Below are 21,750 nucleotides of genomic sequence, written 5' to 3'. Positions count from 1 at the left end.
CCTGATGGAGCAGAGGGGAGGAATGTGCCTGAGCTTGTTGATTCCTTGCTGAAAAAGCTGCTGCCTGCAGTCACCTTTTCATCATTCTTTGTGATCAATACTTACCTAAGGAGAGGGAAGGCTCTGGATCCTATAGAGCCTTCCCATTCCTCTCATAGTCCACTCGTTCCAGTGCCGTCACCGCCATTCAGTGCTCCCAAAGACAGGCCAGTCCATACTGTGTATGCATGAGCATGCGGCAGAGCACACTAGCACAGGTGCGGTACGGTGCCACACATGTTTGGGAGCACTCAGGCTCGGGACTTCTGAAGCTTCCCGCAGCGGCACAGAGCAGTATTGGACCGATTGGTTGGATACTGCTACCGGGGGTGACAACGATGAAACGAGGGGACCATGAAAAGAGCAGGAAGGTTTTATAGCAGCCAGAGCCTTCACTCTCCATAGATAAGATTCTAGATTCTAGAATATCTGAAGGTATCCTGCAGCTCACAGCACCACCCCCTTTCTTTCCCTGCTATAGTTGACTTTGGATGTAGTAGCTGCGTGTCTAGAGAGAGCATGCGGCAGTTCTGGGGAACTTAACAGAGTCAGGTATGTGCACAGCCCCGTGCCCTGCTGTGTGAATGCTTCACTTTCCCCTTCATTACACTGTTATACTGTTTATATTATTTTTATACAATTATACTGTATTGTGAGTGGCTGAGAGAGACCTTTCAGGAATCCCCTTCCCCCTTGAAAATCCTGGGTTTGCCCCTGATGACAGTAATCAAGCTGAACCAGCCCCACCGCTAAAGATGACAGTGAAGAATGTTGGTATCTAGCATTCTTTGGAGTTTACCACCCATCAGCTAGGACAGGTTAGAGTTGTATTTGTTCAGTTCAGTGGAACTTCTCTGAATGATGTCCTACTCACTGGACCAAATCTAACAAACAGTTTGATTCAAAAAAGAACCTATTGCATTTACAGTTGATATTCAGCAAATGTTTCACTGCTTCTTAGTTAGAAAAGATCACAGATTGGATCAGACAGAGCCAGGACAAGGTCCTCCAGCACCCAAGGCTGAGACCGCAAAGTAAGCCCCCCATCCCTCCCACCCCAGCTATCCCACACTGATTACTATTAGACTAAGAGGCGCCCCAGGGACACAAACCCCCAACACCTTTAATTTCTAGTTATCTGGCTGGCAGTCACTTCCATGAATCCCCTTTTCTTATTTCTCTCTGCTTCAAACACAATAGGGGAATGATAGCTGAGCGAGTTGTGCTCCCCCTCCTGCACTGCGCCCTGAGGCTAAAGCCTCTCTCACTTCTGCCTCGGCCCGGCCCTGGGATCAGATGTCATATACTTTATTGAGAGAAACTTTTATGCTGATGATGGACTTAAGTCCATATCTACACTAGAGGAAGCAATTGATTTGTTGAAGAGAACTCAGCAGCTTTTGTCTTTAGCTATCTTAAGACTTCACAACAAAGCAGAGGCTTAGCTAGGGCTTTCAGCACCCAGGGACAAAGACAGTTTATGCGTCCCCTACAGTGGATGCAAAAAAGGGGCTGGACCACACATTAGTATGTCAGTGTGGTTATGGGGGGAGCCCAATGTGCAGAAAGTTGGCAGTGGCAAGAGGCCGCCCTCAGGTAGAGTGACCAGATTTTTGTAGGCTCAACCTGGGACACAGGGGGAATTGGGGGGGGGGGGCGGCTGCGGCGCTGAGCGCGCCACGTCGAAAAATAGGGGGTGCGTTGGTGTCTGCAGCGCGCGTGAAAAATGGGCGTGGTCATGACATTCTATGGGCGGAGCTAACAGAATGATGCAACAGCGAGGCATAAGAAAGCAGTGTTTACGCCGTGATGTGGTCAAACGTGGATTCACATCATAGGTGTGCAGAAACTGTGTGATGCTATTTAATAGTATGCCATAACCCCAAAGCAGCAAACACAGCCAACTATGACCATTAAATAATAAATGCAGCAACAGTTACCCCAGACACCACAAAATAAACGCAATGGGCAACATTTCAGCACAAAATAAACACATTGCGGGCAACATTTCAGCACAAAATAATCGCATTGCGGGCAACATGTCAGCATAAAATAAACGCAATGGGGGCAAACATGTCAGTACAAAATAAACGCAATGGGGGCAAACATGTCAGTACAAAATGAACGCACTGCGGGCAAACATGTCAGTACAAAATAAACGCACTGCGGGCAAACATGTCAGTACAAAATACACGCAATGCGGCCAAACATGTCAGTACAAGATAAACGCACTGCGGGCAAACATGTCAGTACAAGATAAACGCACTGCGGGCAAACATGTCAGTACAAGATAAACGCACTGCGGGCAAACATGTCAGTACAAGATAAACGCACTGCGGGCAAACATGTCAGTACAAGATAAACGCACTGCGGGCAAACATGTCAGTACAAGATAAATGCACTGCGGGCAAACATGTCAGTACAAGATAAACGCACTGCGGGCAAACATGTCAGTACAAGATAAACGCACTGCGGGCAAACATGTCAGTACAAGATAAACGCAATGCGGCCAAACATGTCAGTACAAGATAAATGCACTGCGGACAAACATGTCAGTACAAGATAAACGCACTGCGGGCAAACATGTCAGTACAAGATAAACGCACTGCGGGCAAACATGTCAGTACAAAATACACGCAATGCGGCCAAACATGTCAGTACAAGATAAACGCACTGCGGGCAAACATGTCAGTACAAAATACACGCAATGCGGCCAAACATGTCAGTACAAGATAAACGCACTGCGGGCAAACATGTCAGTACAAGATAAACGCACTGCGGGCAAACATGTCAGTACAAGATAAACGCACTGCGGGCAAACATGTCAGTACAAGATAAACGCACTGCGGGCAAACATGTCAGTACAAGATAAACGCAATGCGGGCAAACATGTCAGTACAAGATAAACACACTGCGGGCAAACATGTCAGTACAAAATACACGCAATGCGGCCAAACATGTCAGTACAAGATAAATGCACTGCGGGCAAACATGTCAGTACAAAATGAACACAATGTGGGCAAACACTTCACCTGCAAGAAAAAGCATTTACTCACCTGGCAGAAGACGTCCCCTCACGCAGCCGGCCTCTGGTGCCTCAGGTGCAGCTCCCCCTGGCCTGGACGATCTTCAATCTCCCGCTCAGCCTCTCACAGGCAGAGCAGGGCTACGGCAAGATGGCGTCCGGAGGCGGAGCCCTGTACTGGAGACAAATAGTCTCCAATACAGGGCTCCGCCTCCGGACGCCATCTTCCCGTAGCCCTGCTCTGCCTGTGCCTGCCGGAGGAGAACATTGCAGGCTGGAGCGGGGCTGCGGGGAATGAACTAGCGCAGCGTCTAGTAGATGCTGCGGCTAGTTCATTGTACGGTGGCCAGAGTCCCAAGGCCGGGACGTCCCGCTGCTAAAAGCGGGACGTTTCCCGGGACCTCATGCAGCCTGGGACAGCGCCCCCCGAAGGCGGGACGCGTCCCGGGTAAAGCGGGATGTATGGTCACCGTACCTCAGGCCTGCTGGTGGAGGGATCAGGCCTAGTGGGATAGAGGCCTCAGTCCTGGTGGCTTTTGGCTGGAGGCCTCAGGCTCAGGCCTGCTGCTTGTGTGTTCAGGCCTAGTGGGCTAAGAACCTCAAGACTGGTGGCGTCTGGCTGGAGGCTTCAGCCTTAGACCTGGTGGTGGTGGTGGGCTCAGGCCTAGTGGGAACTGAGCTGGAAAAAAATGGGAGTAGTCCTGACAGGATGTGGGTGAAGCTAAGTGTAATATAACAGTGTAACTCAAAGGCAGCGGGCCTAAGTTTTCTCCCAAAACAAAGGTAACGTGGGGTAATTAGATAACATTCCCCTCCCTGCAGAATAGTTTTTTTTTTTAAACACACATATAAGGAAGCAGTGTTTCCCCTATGAGTGGTGGAACAGGAAATTCGCATCGTGTACATGCAGACAATAAATCTGCAGAAACTGTGTGATGCTATCATGTTAATACCTGAGGGATGCCATGAAGAATAAGGAAGTTCTAAAGGCAAAAAGGGATCACACTCAGAACTAGCCAGATGTACCTAATAAAGGGACCAGAAGAAGATATATCAATGTTCCTGTTGTGTTTCTTCACATGAAATACAACAAATGTTAGGGCCTGTTTCCACTAGAAGTGGTGCGATGCGGCTACATAGCTGCATTGAACCGCAGGTGTCCTGAAATACAGTGGGTTGCAAAAGTATTCGGCCCCCTTGAAGTTTTCCACATTTTGTCATATTGCTGCCACAAACATGAATCAATTTTATTGGAATTCCACATGAAAGACCAACACAAAGTGGTGTACACATGAGAAGTGGAACGAAAATCATACATGATTCCAAACATTTTTTACAAATAAATAACTGCAAAGTGGTGTGTGCATAATTATTCGGCCCCCTTTGATCTGAGTGCAGTCAGTTGCCTATAGACATTGCCTGATGAGTGCTAATGACTAAATAGAGTGCACCTGTGTGTAATCTAATGTCAGTACAAATACAGCTGCTCTGTGAGGGCCTCAGAGGTTGTCTAAGAGAATATTGGGAGCAACAACACCATGAAATCCAAAGAACACACAAGACAGGTCAGGGATCAAGTTATTGAGAAATTTAAAGCAGGCTTAGGCTACAAAAAGATTTCCAAAGCCTCGAACATCCCACGGAGCACTGTTCAAGCGGTCATTCAGAAATGGAAGGAGTATGGCACAACTCTACACCTACCAAGACAAGGCCGTCCACCTAAACTCACAGGCCGAACAAGGAGAGCGCTGATCAGAAGTGCAGTCAAGAGGCCCATGGTGACTCTGGACGAGCTGCAGAGATCTACAGCTCAGGTGGGACACTCTGTCCATAGGACAACTATTAGTCATGCACTGTACAAAGTTGGCCTTTATGGAAGAGTGGCAAGAAGAAAGGCATTGTTAACAGAAAGCAGAAGAAGTCCCGTTTGCAGTTTGCCACAAGCCATGGGGGGGGGGGGGGGGGGGCAGCAACCATGTGGAAGAAGGTGCTCTGGTCAGATGAGACCAAAATGGAACTTTTTGGCCAAAATGCAAAACGCTGTGTGAGGCGGAAAACTAACACTGCACATCACTCTGAACACACCATCGCCACTGTCAGATATGGTGGTGGCAGCATCATGCTCGGGGGGTGCATCTCTTCAGCAGGGACAGGAAAGCTGGTCAGAGTTGATGGGCAGATGGATGGAGCCAAATACAGGGCAAACTTGGAAGAAAACCTATTGGAGACTGCAGAAGACTTGAGACTGGGGTGGAGGTTCACCTTCCAGCAGGACAATGACCCTAAACATAAAGCCAGGGCAACAATGGAATAGTTTAAAACAAAACATATCTATGTGTTAGAATGGCCCAGTCAAAGTCCAAATCTAAATCCAATCGAGAATTTGTGGCAAGATCTGAAATCTGCTGTTCACAAACACTGTCCATCTAATCTGACTGAGCTGGAGCTGTTTTGCAAAGAAGAATGGGCAAGGATTTCAGTCTCTAGATGTGCAAAGCTGGTAGAGACATACCCTAAAAGACTGGCAGCTGTAATTGCAGCAAAAGGTGGTTCTACAAAGTATTGACTCAGGGGGACGAATAATTACGCACACCCCACTTTGCAGTTATTTATTTGTAAAAAATGTTTGGAATGATGTATTATTTTAGATCCACTTCTCACATGTACACTACTTTGTATTGGTCTTTCACGTGAAATTCCAATAAAATTGATGCATGTTTGTAGCAGTAATGTGACAAAATGTGGAAAACTTCAAGGGGGCCGAATACTTTTGCAACCCACTGTACATGCACGGCATTCTGTGCATGTTGTGTGGAGCGATCTGAGAATCTGCAGCATGCTGTAGATTCTCACACGGCCGCAAATGCCAGCACCTGCATTCCATCTCCTCCAATACACTTCCGCATCTGGAAATGCGGAACTGATGCGGCCAGCAGCGGAACTGATGTGAAGCATTCGCATCACTATCCGAGTGAAAACGGGCCCTTACCTCTGAGTCTCTGACACATGATGTCTTTAACCTCCTAAATCCAACTGTCAACTGTTAGGGTTCAGTGAAAACGTTTCTAATAGAGGCTACTAGGAGTTTTTGATTCAGCAACACTATTAACTTTTTCACCTGAATTTTCTCCTAGGTGATTTGTTTACATCTTATCAATAAACTGCATTTTATTGGAAGTCTGAGGCGGGGTGAAAAAGTTGGCTTTTACAGTACTTACCTTAGACTTCTTCCAGCCTCCCATAGTATTGAAGATCCCTCTCTGTCCTCCAGGTCCCCTCCAATTTGCAACTGTCAGTCCTGATAAATTCCACCAGTTGGCAGATAACACACTTCTGCGCATGGGCTGACCTGGGTGGTGCACCTATTCAAGTGCGCTCCCCTTGCCAGGAGCATTTTGCACATCATGCAGCTCGACAAGATTTGTAATTGCACATGTACAGAATGTTCTTGTTGTTTGAGGAGACACACCTTCAGGTCAGCGCATGCGTCACAGGGCATGCCCCAGCTGAATTGCAGAATTTACCAGTGCTGACAACAGGTCTATGAAAGGGACCGAGTGGACATTGAGGGCCCTTCAAGAGTACGGGACGCTAGAAGAAGCCCCCGGTAAGTAAAAGCACACTTTATCACCCCACTGCAGGCTTCATTTAAGTCACCAGCAAGCAAGTACTTTTTTTGTAAAGCAAAGATAAAAAAATATTTTCTGGGAGAAAACTCAGCGGGAAAAGACAATTGAATAAGGGTCAATATCTATACAATCAGTGACGTAGCTAAGAAGCTGTGGGCCCCAGTGCAAGTTTTGGATTGGGGCCCCCCAAGCTCTCTATACATAACAATTGATACGCCACACCAAGGACAACCACAGTGTCAGAGGTGCAAGAAAGGGATGGGAAACAGTGTGTTAATGATCACTGCTATTCTAATCATCTATAGAAGTGAATATTATCAGCATAGGACCAATAAAGAGCTAATACTGTGGTTGAAGATGGGCCCCTTGGGGCCCCTCTAGCCCAAGGGCCCCGATGTGGTGGCTACCTCTGCACCCTCTATTGCTACGCCCCTGTATACAATGTCCTATTAAAACAAACTGGACTGCAACATGCACTGATAGAACAAGTGCTCTATAAACACTGGCAGGGTAGCTAAAACTAACAACACAAGGCATACATACTGAAACTAGTACGTTATGCAATAAATCAATTTATAGAGGACAGAGAATGCTGAATTGAGTTGTGGAAGTCAGGAGTTACTGAACCTTTATAGCTATATCACTGACGGGCCATGCTCTCATTTGCAGTGTTGCCAACTCATCCCTTTAATTACTGACACATCTAAGTTATACAGGTTCTGAGGCTAATCAGTGCCTTAAAGGGGAACTGAAGAGAGAGGTGTATGGAGGCTGTCATGTTTATTTCCTTTTAAGCAATACCAGTTGCCTGGCAGCCCTGCTGATCCTCTGCCTCTAATACTATTAGCCATAGACCCTGAACAAGCATGCAGCAGATCAGGTGTTTCAGTGGTTCAGACTTTAAAGTCAGATCTGACAAGACTAGCTGCATGCTTGTTTCTGATGTTATTCCGATACTACTGCAGAGAATTAGTCCAGCAGGACTGCCAGGCAACTGGTATTGATTAAAAGGAAATAAACATGACAGCCTCCATATACCTCTTTCTTCAGTTCCCCTTTAACTGCATCTACCTAGCCACAAAACCTGTATAATTCATATGTGTCAGTAATTAAAGGGATGAGTTGGCAACACTGCTCACTTGTAGTGCCACGACAGTTTTACAGCCATCTAGAGCCATCTCCACTGCAGCCAGCTGACAATCTTCATTCATACAGTGAAATGGTAGGGAGTCTCCACAGGATGAGCACCTCTTGTACTCAATTACGCATCATATTTTACACAGTGTGGCATTGTGTGTGGAGAGCAGGTCTGCTGAAATGCAGGCAAAGATACTGTAACAAACAGAACAATCAATGTGCAGAGATACTGGGAGAAGAGGAATCCACGGTGACAATTGCTGCACACTATGTTATGTATGCCACAGACTGAGAGGAGCATAACGGGACTGTAAACCTAAAATTGTCCACAGACTGCTTAGGCATTGTCCCCCTACCCCACCCCCTTCCATGTCCCCTTTTTCCCCCTGCTTTGGCAATACCTATATGAATCTTGGTCATGCCAATAAAGCTATCCTTGATTTGATTTGATAAGAGCAGGGAGGAAGCCACCGCAATAAATGAAAGTGCACATTCCATTCCTTGCTGTTTTGTTGTCTCTGGAGCCCGGCAAGTTACAAGACTTAGGTCAGAGGAGGTGTGGATGTAAACGGTGCAGAGGGAGTTACAGTCTGTGCTGAGTGTCAGAGGACCTTCAGATGATGTAGGGGAGGAAGGGGATCCTATACTGAGCGGAGTGTCTCACATGAGGCTCAAGTGAAGAGCTAGATATTTAAAAACAAAAATTCCCGGGCTAAGAAACACAAGACCGCATTGGAAAACCTGCCACTGCAGTCATCAGAAAGACTTAGCTCTGCTCTCCGCGTACCCATCCCCCTTTCACATTCGAGTCACTTGAATTTACCTAACCCCGGGGACTTTCTCCCCTCTTGCGAAGCAGCAACTCGCTCACGCATGTGACATCATGGACAGACAACACACTGACTTCAATTTAAAAAAAAAATTAAGACGCATGGAGTGCGTTTACAGTTCTGCGCCTGGGGACACATGTCCCTCCTGGCCCACCCCACCCTTCGCATCTGCAGTGAAGTGATGAAAGCTTTTAGTTGCGTAGATGCGAACTACGATGTGTAAATTTGCACTGGTGTAGTTTCTGCTCATTTTATAAATCAGCCTACAAAGTGTAGTAAAATCCTCAGTGAATCAAATACTCACATCCTGCAATGAGCGGCAGTCAGGACCCATCTCGAATCAATCAAGGTACCGCCACACGTGTATCCTTGAGTATTTATATAAGCCATGTATGGCCTTGAATGAGGTATGGCCTCCTTTCCTCCGATGATTTCCATGCACACATCTGAAAATAATTTACAAAGAAGGAAATATAAATAAAGTGTAAGATGTAACAATAAAAAGAAATATGTGATGTTAAAGTATAGCTGAGATGATTGGGAGAAAAGGATTTTTACTTACCTGGGGCTTTTTCCAGCTTCCTGTAGTCCATTAGCTCCCTTGTTGTTCTCCTAGTTACCTCCTGTAATGATCCGCTCAGCTGTCTGCACAGACAGACAGCTGTTTGACCATTCCTTAAGTCGGAGGGCTGCAGGTCTCTGGAAAAGAGACCTGTCTTTGCTTTGCAAGTTTCAGACCTGCTCTGCTGCTGAGGAATTTGCATACATTCGTTATGCACATTGCCTACTTGCCTCCTTTGAAGGCTGGCAGTATAAATACCATGTTCTCCCAGAATCCTTTGCTGGTCATCTTAATGGTTTGTTACTGCTAAACACTCCTAGAGTGTCTGCCTTGCCTGTTTGTCAAAGATTATCTTAGAGTAATTCCTTGGGACTGTACTAGGCATTCCCTCTAGTGCAGTCAGATTGTATTATCTGTTTTGCCTGTACAGTCTTTGCGTTGCAATTGTCCTGTCACCAGCGGTGGTCGACAGGAAATCGTTCTGTCTGTCTGGGGGTGCTAACCAGAGCAGCGGTTGCTACTGGTAGCCTCTTCTGTTCATCTGTCTGGATTGCATTAGCCCTAATGGTAGTGGCAATGCTTCCTTCTGTGTCTCGCTGCCTTGTCGCCAGTGGCGGTCGACAGAGAATCGTTCTGTCTGTCTGGGAGTGTAGGCCAGAGCTGCGGTTGCTGCTGGCTGCTCCATCTGTCTGGATCGCACTTGCCCTAGTGGTAGTGGCAGTGCCTCCTTCTGTATCTCTGCCTTATGGATGCTGGCCAGAGCAGCGGTTGCTACTGGCAGCCCCATCTGTCTGTCTGTCTGTCTTGTCTGATACGAACGCTTGCTGTAGGCTCGGTGAGGTAATCGTTTAGCAAGCGTTCGCGTTGTCTATTTCGTGTTTGTCTGTCATTGGTTAGTTAGGGTAGCCCGTTTATCACTGGGCGCCTAACGCGCGGTGATCGTGCAGAAATGCGTTCGCTGTTGCGAATGAGTGCGGTGTTCGCGTTTAGCTAGCGTTTGTTATTTTCCTTATCGTCTCATTGTTGTTTGCTGTGCCTTTGCTACTCTCATGCTCTGTCCTTCTCAGTCTGGTGTCTGTTGGCAATCGCCTCTCTCCTGCGATTGCATTCCCGCTTTTGTTTCTGCAGATGTGTGTTCACCGCCGCTGGGTGGGGGCTAGATTGGGGAACGCACATTTAGTCTCTGTGCTCTCTCTCTTAGAGGGCTACCGTGCCCTACTTTGCCTTATTTGTACAATTCCCAATTGGCATCTGTGGCCGTGCAGAGGCTGTGCTCGTCTGCACTCCACAGCTCCATCTGCTGGTGGGAATTGCCCTCTACTGGTGCATTGCACCTAACCTGGGTTCTCCCAATTACACGTTTGTGGAGGATTTCCGCCACGTCAGCGCACGTCTGGTGTGCTGACCACGGAAACGATTCCGCAAACGTTACACCTCCACTATGCTGCTGTCAGCCCCATAAACTCTTCATCTCAGCTCAGTCATGGGCTACTGCGCATGCACAGTCCCAGGCCACGCACACCCCCTGATAACACTCCCATTTATTAGGTCCATAGCTGCACTTACAAAAAATTTAGAAGCATTGGACCAATCAGAGAATGCAGAATTTGTTCTGTAAAAAGCAGATTACCGTAGTAATTTTAGACCAATCACAAGACTTGGAAGCTACCGAATATTCCTTAGTCTTGTGATTTGCCTAATTATTATTCCGATTCCCGTGGTAAAATTCTGCATTCTCTGATTGGTCCAATACTTCTGAGTCAACTTGGAAGAATTTAGCCAAAAAATGACCAACAAGAAACTTCAGAAATCGTCATTAGCAGAAATTGGAATTTGCATGAAATTGGAAATTGGCATTTCCAACCATCCCTAGTCCCAGAGTAGTTCTGAAGACTCACACATCCCTAAAGGGCATGTGCAAGTCCTTTACAAGCATGTCCAGGCAGTAGCTACTCGGGTTGACAGTGCTGGAATGATGGGCCAGATGGAGAAACAGGAAGGGTCTATGCTATCCAGAGCCTTGCCTTTAGTAAGTAAAGTATCAAACCTGAGGCCAGATTCTCTGGAGTACTGCATACAGTGATTTGCTGCAAGCCTACATACTACACAACTGAGCCCTATACTGGGAAACAGGGAGCACTGTCCTAGTGATAAATAGACACAATGGGCTTGATTTACTAAGACAAATAGCGTGTCTTATCCGAGTTAACATGCCTTATCAAAGATAACACACCTTATCAAAGTTAACACGCCTTATCAAAGTTAACACGCCTTATCAGAGTAGCATAGCGAGCGCTACGAACCTGCAGGGGCTCAGGGCAGGACAAGTGGAGTGCCAATTAGTAGGCATAAGTTTGTAGCACTCGCTATACTACTCTGATAAGGCATGTTAACTTTAATAAGGCGTGTTAACTTTGATAAGGAGTGTTAATTTGGATAAGGCATGCTATTTGTCTTAGTAAATCAAGCCCAATGGGCCCAATCCAGTTTAGTTTTTATCCAATTTTTCTCCTAGGTGATATTTCCCATCTTACCAATGAAATGCCTTTTCAGCCAATAGCAAGGCAGAAAATACTCTGAATTATTTTGACTGCACTTTTTCATCCAATTTTTGGTACATTTTCAGGTGCAGAGAGCTGAAAAGTTATGTTAAACTGGTAAAACATATATTTTAGGAATAAACTTTAGGAGGAAAAGGGAATAAAATAATAGCCATATGTTCCAGGTAACACTCAATTTCTGCTAAGGTACACAGACTGTATGGTTAGAATATGGTTAGAATATGACATCAACTTTTTAGGAATACGGCATCAGCGACAATCCATGGACCCGACCTACCTTTTAACATACAGTATTTAAAACAGTTTACCTGAATTTTGTCCCTCAGTTTGTAACTCAATTTCAAAATAAGCCTTATTATAAAAAAAGCAGTACTAGTGACTAACATGGTACAACTACTGCTTTTATAAAATGCAGGCATGTATACTTACATGGATGGATGAGTAAGGTGAATGTTGCAGCAAATAGTGGCAAGAAAACCCTCATGGTGACTGCAGAGTGTTGTCACTTGTGTGGTCAATGCACAATACAGTGAGAAGTTAGAGTAGCTTTTATATTGATGAAGCGGAGCCATAGCTGAAAGCTGTAGAAGTCTGATTGGTGCAGGGTTGGTCTGGTCACTGTAATAGGAACACCCTGAGCTCTGCCCCCTAACTTCCATCACACAATTCTCTTGTGTAACACCTTCCTGGTCTTTCCAGTTACTAGTCATGAAATAACGTCCACAGTGACAGAATGCTGGAAGACAACTTACTATTTATTATTTTTTAATTTATAAAGTGACAACATATTCCATGGTGCTGTACAGAGTAGTGGTGCTCAAATACCCCTTTTTAAAATTCGAGTTTGGTCGAATTCGAATAGTAAATTATTCGAGGTCAGTCGAATATTCGAGTCGAATAAATTTTACTATTCGATTCGACCTCGGACTTCGAGCTCACTATTCGAGTCGGTATTCGAGCTCATTATTCGAGCTGACTATTCGAATTGGCCTTAAATAGCTTCCCAACACTTGTTTTGAGGGTGAATGATGCAAGAAACATATTTTTTTCCAAGTAACAACAGCAAGTGATTATGTGGGGATGTTCCTTTAAAAAAAAAAAGGTGAAAAGAGAAGTTGTGTCCAGAATTTTGTTCAGTACTGTATATACTTCTTCTTCTTCTTCTTCTTCTTTATCTTCTATATCTTCTTCTTCTTCTTCTATATCTTCTTCTTCTTCTTCTATATTGTCTTCTTCTTCTTCTTCTTCTTCTTCATCTTCTTCTTCTTCATCTTCTTCATCTTCATCTTCTTCATCTTCTTCTTCATCTTCTTCATCTTCATCTTCTTCATCTTCTTCTTCATCTTCTTCATCTTCATCTTCTTCATCTTCTTCTTCTTCATCTTCTTCATCTTCTTCATCTTCTTCTTCATCTTCATCTTCTTCATCTTCTTCTTCTTCTTCTTCTTCTTCTTCTTCTTCTTCTTCTTCTTCTTCTTCTTCTTCTTCTTCATCTTCTTCTTCTTCATCTTCTTCATCTTCATCTTCTTCATCTTCTTCTTCATCTTCTTCATCTTCATCTTCTTCATCTTCTTCTTCATCTTCTTCATCTTCATCTTCTTCATCTTCTTCTTCTTCATCTTCTTCATCTTCTTCATCTTCTTCTTCTTCATCTTCTTCATCTTCTTCTTCATCTTCTTCATCTTCTTCATCTTCTTCTTCATCTTCATCTTCATCTTCTTCTTCTTCTTCTTCTTCTTCTTCTTCTTCTTCTTCTTCTTCTTCTTCTTCTTCTTCTTCTTCTTCTTCTTCTTCTTCTTCTTCTTCTTCTTCTTCTTCATCTTCTTCTTCTTCTTCTTCATCTTCTTCTTCTTCATCTTCTTCTTCTTCATCTTCTCCTATATCGTCTTCTTCTTCTTCACTTATTTCTCTTTTCATTTTTTTTTTTTAAAGAAATGCAGCTATTTTTGAGCGTAACAACAAATAGCTGGTGGCGCACGCATGTTGGAAGCGCCATTGTATGTGCTCCCTGGCAGTGGAAACACACAGACAGCAGGAGGTAAATTCAGCAGCAGGAGGAGGAGGATGAGTGTGTGGCAGCATGCAGTCAATGAGGCAGGCAGCGTGACATAATAGCCCTGGTACCTAGCGGTGATACCAGGGCTGTAAATAAACACAACAGGAGGTCCCAGACAGCGGTCGTGCAGCCCACATTGTGTCCAATACACAACTGGGACAACACAGTTTTCAACCCGGGCACCTCAGAAAAATTAAACCTTTTTTTGTAATGGTTTTGTAGTTTTGGTTTTACAACCAATTACACAGATATATAGCTATTTTTTGACGTAATAGCTGGTGGCAGAGTGGCAGCAGAAGGTAAATCTGTGTACCCTGGCGGTGGGAAACACAGACAGACAGCAGCAGCAGGAGTAATGGAGGAGTAGTGTGAGTGTGGCAGCAGGTAGACAGCGTGACATAATAGCCCTGGTACCTAGCGGTGATACCAGGCCGTAAATAAACACAACAGGAGGTCCCAGACAGCGGTCGTGCAGCCCACATTGTGTCCAATACACAACTGGGACAACACAGTTTTCAACCCGGGCACCTCAGAAAAATTAAACCTTTTTTTGTAATGGTTTTGTAGTTTTGGTTTTACAACCAATTACACAGATATATAGCTATTTTTTGACGTAATAGCTGGTGGCAGAGTGGCAGCAGAAGGTAAATCTGTGTACCCTGGCGGTGGGAAACACAGACAGACAGCAGCAGCAGCAGGAGGAGGAATGGAGGAGTAATTATGTGAGCAGCTATTGTTTGACGTAATAGCTGGTGGCAGTGTGGCAGCAGAAGGTAATTCTGTGTACCCTGGCAGTGGGAAACACAGACAGACAGCAGCAGCAGGAGTAATGGAGGAGTAGTGTGAGTGTGGCAGCAGGTAGACAGCGTGACATAATAGCCCTGGTACCTAGCGGTGATACCAGGCCGTAAATAAACACAACAGGAGGTCCCAGACAGCGGTCGTGCAGCCCACATTGTGTCCAATACACAACTGGGACAACACAGTTTTCAACCCGGGCACCTCAGAAAAATTAAACCTTTTTTTGTAATGGTTTTGTAGTTTTGGTTTTACAACCAATTACACAGATATATAGCTATTTTTTGACGTAATAGCTGGTGGCAGAGTGGCAGCAGAAGGTAAATCTGTGTACCCTGGCGGTGGGAAACACAGACAGACAGCAGCAGCAGCAGGAGGAGGAATGGAGGAGTAATTATGTGAGCAGCTATTGTTTGACGTAATAGCTGGTGGCAGTGTGGCAGCAGAAGGTAATTCTGTGTACCCTGGCAGTGGGAAACACAGACAGACAGCAGGAGGTAAATTCAGCAGCAGGAGGAGGAGGATGAGTGTGTGGCAGCATGCAGTCAATGAGGCAGGCAGCGTGACATAATAGCCCTGGTACCTAGCGGTGATACCAGGGCTGTAAATAAACACAACAGGAGGTCCCAGACAGCGGTCGTGCAGCCCACATTGTGTCCAATACACAACTGGGACAACACAGTTTTCAACCCGGGCACCTCAGAAAAATTAAACCTTTTTTTGTAATGGTTTTGTAGTTTTGGTTTTACAACCAATTACACAGATATATAGCTATTTTTTGACGTAATAGCTGGTGGCAGAGTGGCAGCAGAAGGTAAATCTGTGTACCCTGGCGGTGGGAAACACAGACAGACAGCAGCAGCAGGAGTAATGGAGGAGTAGTGTGAGTGTGGCAGCAGGTAGACAGCGTGACATAATAGCCCTGGTACCTAGCGGTGATACCAGGCCGTAAAAAAACACAACAGGAGGTCCCAGACAGCGGTCGTGCAGCCCACATTGTGTCCAATACACAACTGGGACAACACAGTTTTCAACCCGGGCACCTCAGAAAAATTAAACCTTTTTTTGTAATGGTTTTGTAGTTTTGGTTTTACAACCAATTACACAGATATATAGCTATTTTTTGACGTAATAGCTGGTGGCAGAGTGGCAGCAGAAGGTAAATCTGTGTACCCTGGCGGTGGGAAACACAGACAGACAGCAGCAGCAGCAGGAGGAGGAATGGAGGAGTAATTATGTGAGCAGCTATTGTTTGACGTAATAGCTGGTGGCAGTGTGGCAGCAGAAGGTAATTCTGTGTACCCTGGCAGTGGGAAACACAGACAGACAGCAGCAGCAGGAGTAATGGAGGAGTAGTGTGAGTGTGGCAGCAGGTAGACAGCGTGACATAATAGCCCTGGTACCTAGCGGTGATACCAGGCCGTAAATAAACACAACAGGAGGTCCCAGACAGCGGTCGTGCAGCCCACATTGTGTCCAATACACAACTGGGACAACACAGTTTTCAACCCGGGCACCTCAGAAAAATTAAACCTTTTTTTGTAATGGTTTTGTAGTTTTGGTTTTACAACCAATTACACAGATATATAGCTATTTTTTGACGTAATAGCTGGTGGCAGAGTGGCAGCAGAAGGTAAATCTGTGTACCCTGGCGGTGGGAAACACAGACAGACAGCAGCAGCAGCAGGAGGAGGAATGGAGGAGTAATTATGTGAGCAGCTATTGTTTGACGTAATAGCTGGTGGCAGTGTGGCAGCAGAAGGTAATTCTGTGTACCCTGGCAGTGGGAAACACAGACAGACAGCAGCAGCAGGAGTAATGGAGGAGTAGTGTGAGTGTGGCAGCAGGTAGACAGCGTGACATAATAGCCCTGGTACCTAGCGGTGATACCAGGCCGTAAATAAACACAACAGGAGGTCCCAGACAGCGGTCGTGCAGCCCACATTGTGTCCAATACACAACTGGGACAACACAGTTTTCAACCCGGGCACCTCAGAAAAATTAAACCTTTTTTTGTAATGGTTTTGTAGTTTTGGTTTTACAACCAATTACACAGATATATAGCTATTTTTTGACGTAATAGCTGGTGGCAGAGTGGCAGCAGAAGGTAAATCTGTGTACCCTGGCGGTGGGAAACACAGACAGACAGCAGCAGCAGGAGTAATGGAGGAGTAGTGTGAGTGTGGCAGCAGGTAGACAGCGTGACATAATAGCCCTGGTACCTAGCGGTGATACCAGGCCGTAAATAAACACAACAGGAGGTCCCAGACAGCGGTCGTGCAGCCCACATTGTGTCCAATACACAACTGGGACAACACAGTTTTCAACCCGGGCACCTCAGAAAAATTAAACCTTTTTTTGTAATGGTTTTGTAGTTTTGGTTTTACAACCAATTACACAGATATATAGCTATTTTTTGACGTAATAGCTGGTGGCAGAGTGGCAGCAGAAGGTAAATCTGTGTACCCTGGCGGTGGGAAACACAGACAGACAGCAGCAGCAGCAGGAGGAGGAATGGAGGAGTAATTATGTGAGCAGCTATTGTTTGACGTAATAGCTGGTGGCAGTGTGGCAGCAGAAGGTAATTCTGTGTACCCTGGCAGTGGGAAACACAGACAGACAGCAGCAGCAGGAGTAATGGAGGAGTAGTGTGAGTGTGGCAGCAGGTAGACAGCGTGACATAATAGCCCTGGTACCTAGCGGTGATACCAGGCCGTAAATAAACACAACAGGAGGTCCCAGACAGCGGTCGTGCAGCCCACATTGTGTCCAATACACAACTGGGACAACACAGTTTTCAACCCGGGCACCTCAGAAAAATTAAACCTTTTTTTGTAATGGTTTTGTAGTTTTGGTTTTACAACCAATTACACAGATATATAGCTATTTTTTGACGTAATAGCTGGTGGCAGAGTGGCAGCAGAAGGTAAATCTGTGTACCCTGGCGGTGGGAAACACAGACAGACAGCAGCAGCAGCAGGAGGAGGAATGGAGGAGTAATTATGTGAGCAGCTATTGTTTGACGTAATAGCTGGTGGCAGTGTGGCAGCAGAAGGTAATTCTGTGTACCCTGGCAGTGGGAAACACAGACAGACAGCAGCAGCAGGAGTAATGGAGGAGTAGTGTGAGTGTGGCAGCAGGTAGACAGCGTGACATAATAGCCCTGGTACCTAGCGGTGATACCAGGCCGTAAATAAACACAACAGGAGGTCCCAGACAGCGGTCGTGCAGCCCACATTGTGTCCAATACACAACTGGGACAACACAGTTTTCAACCCGGGCACCTCAGAAAAATTAAACCTTTTTTTGTAATGGTTTTGTAGTTTTGGTTTTACAACCAATTACACAGATATATAGCTATTTTTTGACGTAATAGCTGGTGGCAGAGTGGCAGCAGAAGGTAAATCTGTGTACCCTGGCGGTGGGAAACACAGACAGACAGCAGCAGCAGGAGTAATGGAGGAGTAGTGTGAGTGTGGCAGCAGGTAGACAGCGTGACATAATAGCCCTGGTACCTAGCGGTGATACCAGGCCGTAAATAAACACAACAGGAGGTCCCAGACAGCGGTCGTGAAGCCCACATTGTGTCCAATACACAACTGGGACAACACAGTTTTCAACCCGGGCACCTCAGAAAAATTAAACCTTTTTTTTTTTAATGGTTTTTTGGTTTTGTTTGTAAAAGAAATTACACAGATATATAGCTATTTTTTGACGTAATAGCTGGTGGCAGAGTGGCAGCAGAAGGTAAATCTGTGTACCCTGGCGGTGGGAAACAAAGACAGACAGCAGCAGCAGCACACAGCAGCCCACTGTAGGTGTAAAATGTGTGGCTGCAGGCGACGTAATAGTCAAAGTGAACCAGGCTGGCTTAGTGAGCAGGAGCCAGGAGGTGGTAAAGGGTGGTAAGGCACATTAACGATGGTTCTTAGACAGTTCATGTCCCCCTCTCGCCGACAACAGGGGCCAGGAACTCGCCTTCCACCCACGCCTGGTTCATCTTGAGAAACGTCAGTCTGTCCACAGACTTGTGAGACAGACGTGAGCGTTTCTCGGTGACCACGCCACCAGCTGCACTGAAGCAGCGCTCGGACAGCACGCTGGAAGGGGGGCAGGACAGCACTTCCAGGGTGTACTGCGCCAGCTCGCTCCAGATCTCCAGGCGCTTGACCCAATACTCCATGGGATCAACAGGGGCATCGCTGTCAAGCCCGCTGTAGGACCCCATGTAGTCAGCCACCATGCGGGTCAGGCGCTGGCTGTGACCGGTGGAGGATGCTGCTGCATGCACCTCCTCTCTAGTCACTGCTGCCGGAGCCTCTACAGTCCTGTAGAGCTCGTGGCTGAGAGACAGCAGGTCTGTGGGGCGCTTGCTGCTGGATGCAGGCACCTGCTGCTGCCTCTGTGCTGGCTGCTGGACAGTGGGGGTGGAAGGCTGGGGGAAGGCTTCCTCCAAGCGCTCAACAAGGGCCTGCTGCAAGCTCCTTATTTGTTGCGCTGGGTCTCCTCCTGCAGGCGGCAGGAACTGGCTCAACTTCCCCTTGAGGCGTGGGTCCAACATCATGCTGATCCAGATGTCCTCCCTCTGCTTCATCTGGATCACCCTGGGGTCTCTGCGCAGGCACGTCAGCATGTGCGCTGCCATTGGGAAGAGGCGGGCCACGTCTGCTGGCACATCGACGGCAGTGCTGCTGTCCTCATCCTCCTCCTCTGCCTCGTCAGCCTCATCCTCTCTCCACCCCCGCACCAACTCAGCTGCACTGTGCTGCTCCCCCTCATCAGCAGCAAGGTCAGGGACCTCCACCAAGTCCTCCTCCTCCTCCCCCTCAGAGGTGGACTGTGCAGCTGCTTGCCGCTCCTGCTGGTCCAAGGCTGCCGCTCCCTGTTCCAGCAAAGCATCGAGGGCCCTGTTCAGCAGACAAACCAGGGGCACCCACTCGCAGACCATAGCATGGTCCCTGCTCACCATGTTAGTGGCCTGCAGAAAGGGAGCCAGCACTAAGCACACCTGCTGCATGTGCCTCCAGTCATCATCGGGGACGATGGACGGGATGTTGCTGGTCTTGTCCCTTCTCTGAGCGGCGGAAACAGTGGCCAGGGCAAGGTACTGTTTGACAGCGCGCTTCTGTTCAACCAGACGCTCCAACATCGCCAGGGTGGAGTTCCAGCGAGTCGGAACGTCAAGGATCAGCCGATGGCGTGGCAGATCCAGCTCCTTTTGCACGTCTTCCAGGCTCGCACAGGCTGCAGCCGAGCGCCGGAAGTGACGCACAACGTTCCTTGCCGTTTCCAGCAGTTCGCCCATCCCCTGGTAGGTGCGCAAGAACTTCTGCACTACCAGGTTCAGCACGTGGGCAAGACAAGGGATGTGGCTCAGGTTTCCCCTGTCTATTGCGGCAACCAGATTGGCCCCATTGTCGGCCACCACCTCTCCGACTCTGAGGCTTCTGGGGGTCAGCCAAATCCTCTCCTGCTCCTGGAGTTTGGCCAACACATGGGTTGCCGTCAGCTTGGTCTTCCCAAGGCTGACCAAGTGCAGCAGCGCTTGGCAGTGGCGGGCCTTCACGCTGCTGCTGAGGCGGGGGGTTTGGCCAGGTGTGCCGGAGGATGGCAGAGGATCGGAGGAACCTGCTGCAGTTCCCCTGACCCTGCGGGGTGGCACCACCCACTGTGTTGCTGCTGCTGCTGTGCCCGCTGCTGCTCTCCCATCCTCACCCCCTTCCACCAAGCTGACCCAGTGGACAGTGAAGGACAGGTAGCGGCCTGTCCCGAAGCGGCTGCTCCAGGAGTCCATGGTGACGTGGACCCTTTCACCAACCGCGTGCTCCAGCCCTCGCTCCACATTGGCCATCACAAAGCGGTGCAGTGCAGGAATGGCCTTGCGGGAGAAAAAGTGTCTGCTGGGGAGCTGCCAGTCTGGGGCTGCGCAAGCAAGCAGCGCACGAATGTCGCTCCCCTCCTGCACGAGCGTGTACGGCAGGAGTTGGGAGCACATGGCCCGTGCCAGCAAGCCGTTCAGCTGCCGCACGCGACGGCTGCTGGGAGGCAGAGCCCTAACCACCCCCTGGAAGGACTCACTCAAAAGGCACTGGCGTGTTCTTTTGCTGGCACGGGAATCAGCAGACACAGCGGAGGAGGCCACTGAGGACTGGCTGCCAGAACAGGCCTCAGTGTCGGCGGCAGGAGTTGCAGAGGGGGGAGGAGCAGTGCGTTTCCGCACTCCTGCTGGTGCTGCTGGAGGAGCAGGAGGGCGGGTGGCTGCTGTTGCTGCTGCTGCTGAAGGCTGTGCAGTGATGGGTGTGGTGCCACTGCCAGCACCAGATGCCTTCAGCCTCTGGAACTCCTGATGCTGGTGGAAATGTTTCGCAGCAAGGTGGTTGATGAGCGAGCTGGTGCAGAACTTTAAGGGGTCTGCACCTCTGCTCAACTTCCGCTGACAGTGGTTGCAAGTGGCGTACTTGCTGTACACTGTGGGCATGGTGAAAAAGCGCTAGATTGGTGACAGAAACATCCCCCTACGGCATGGAAGCGCTGCTGCCTGTCTCCCTGTGGTGGTTGGGGGTGGGGCTTGGGGGGCTTGGGTGCGGCTGGTGGTGGTACTGGCAGATGCTGCTGCTGCTGCTGCTGAGCCTGAGACACCAGCAGGCTGTGGGACCTGCCTACTGCTGCTGCCAATGCTTGCAATGATGCGCCTCCTTGCAAGGCCCACAAGAGCATCCTCCTCCTCCTCCTCAGAGCTGCTGAGGACGACATCCCCTGGAGGTGGTGGCACCCAGTCTCTGTCTGTCACCGGGTCATCAACATCCTCCCCCTCCTGAAACATGTCCTGCTGGGATGAGGACCCCCCAAACTCCTCTCCTGATGCATGGATGGGCTGCTTGACTGTCGCCACAGTCTTGCTGTCCAATCCCTCATCCCCCAAAGTGCCCATCAGCATCTCCTCCTCAAGATCGCCAACAACAGCAGACAATTTACTCATGATGCCTGGGGTCAAAAGACTGCTGAATGACAGGTCGGCGAGTGACGGTGAACTGGCCTCCTCCCCAGACCCTGCTGGGCGGCTGCTGCGAACAGGGGTGGTGGTGGTGGTGGTGAGGGTGGAGGCCTCAGATG

At 48.0% G+C, this 21,750-nt stretch overlaps 1 protein-coding gene across 2 annotated transcripts in view; it reads right to left on the bottom strand.

Annotated features, from left to right (window-relative positions):
* Nucleotides 1-21,750, bottom strand: part of LOC137528058 (granzyme A-like) — a 66,802-nt gene that overhangs the window by 25,930 nt on the left and 19,122 nt on the right. The window contains exons 1-2 of one of the 2 annotated variants that reach the window (XM_068249299.1): nt 12,213-12,297; nt 8,965-9,106 (exon numbers count right to left, since the gene is read on the bottom strand). In XM_068249299.1, the coding sequence (XP_068105400.1) occupies nt 8,965-9,106; nt 12,213-12,267 (197 nt within the window). In that variant the 5' untranslated portion in view covers nt 12,268-12,297. Of the gene's footprint in view, nt 1-8,964; nt 9,107-12,212; nt 12,298-21,750 lie in introns of those variants that run through there. The other variant, XM_068249309.1, reaches the window with a different exon arrangement.

The sequence above is a fragment of the Hyperolius riggenbachi genome, chromosome 1, assembly GCF_040937935.1.
Source record: "Hyperolius riggenbachi isolate aHypRig1 chromosome 1, aHypRig1.pri, whole genome shotgun sequence".
Classification (NCBI taxonomy): Eukaryota; Metazoa; Chordata; class Amphibia; order Anura; family Hyperoliidae; genus Hyperolius; species Hyperolius riggenbachi.
The sequence above is the reverse complement of the archived record's forward strand: the minus strand, read 5'-3'. Positions and strand labels throughout refer to the sequence as shown.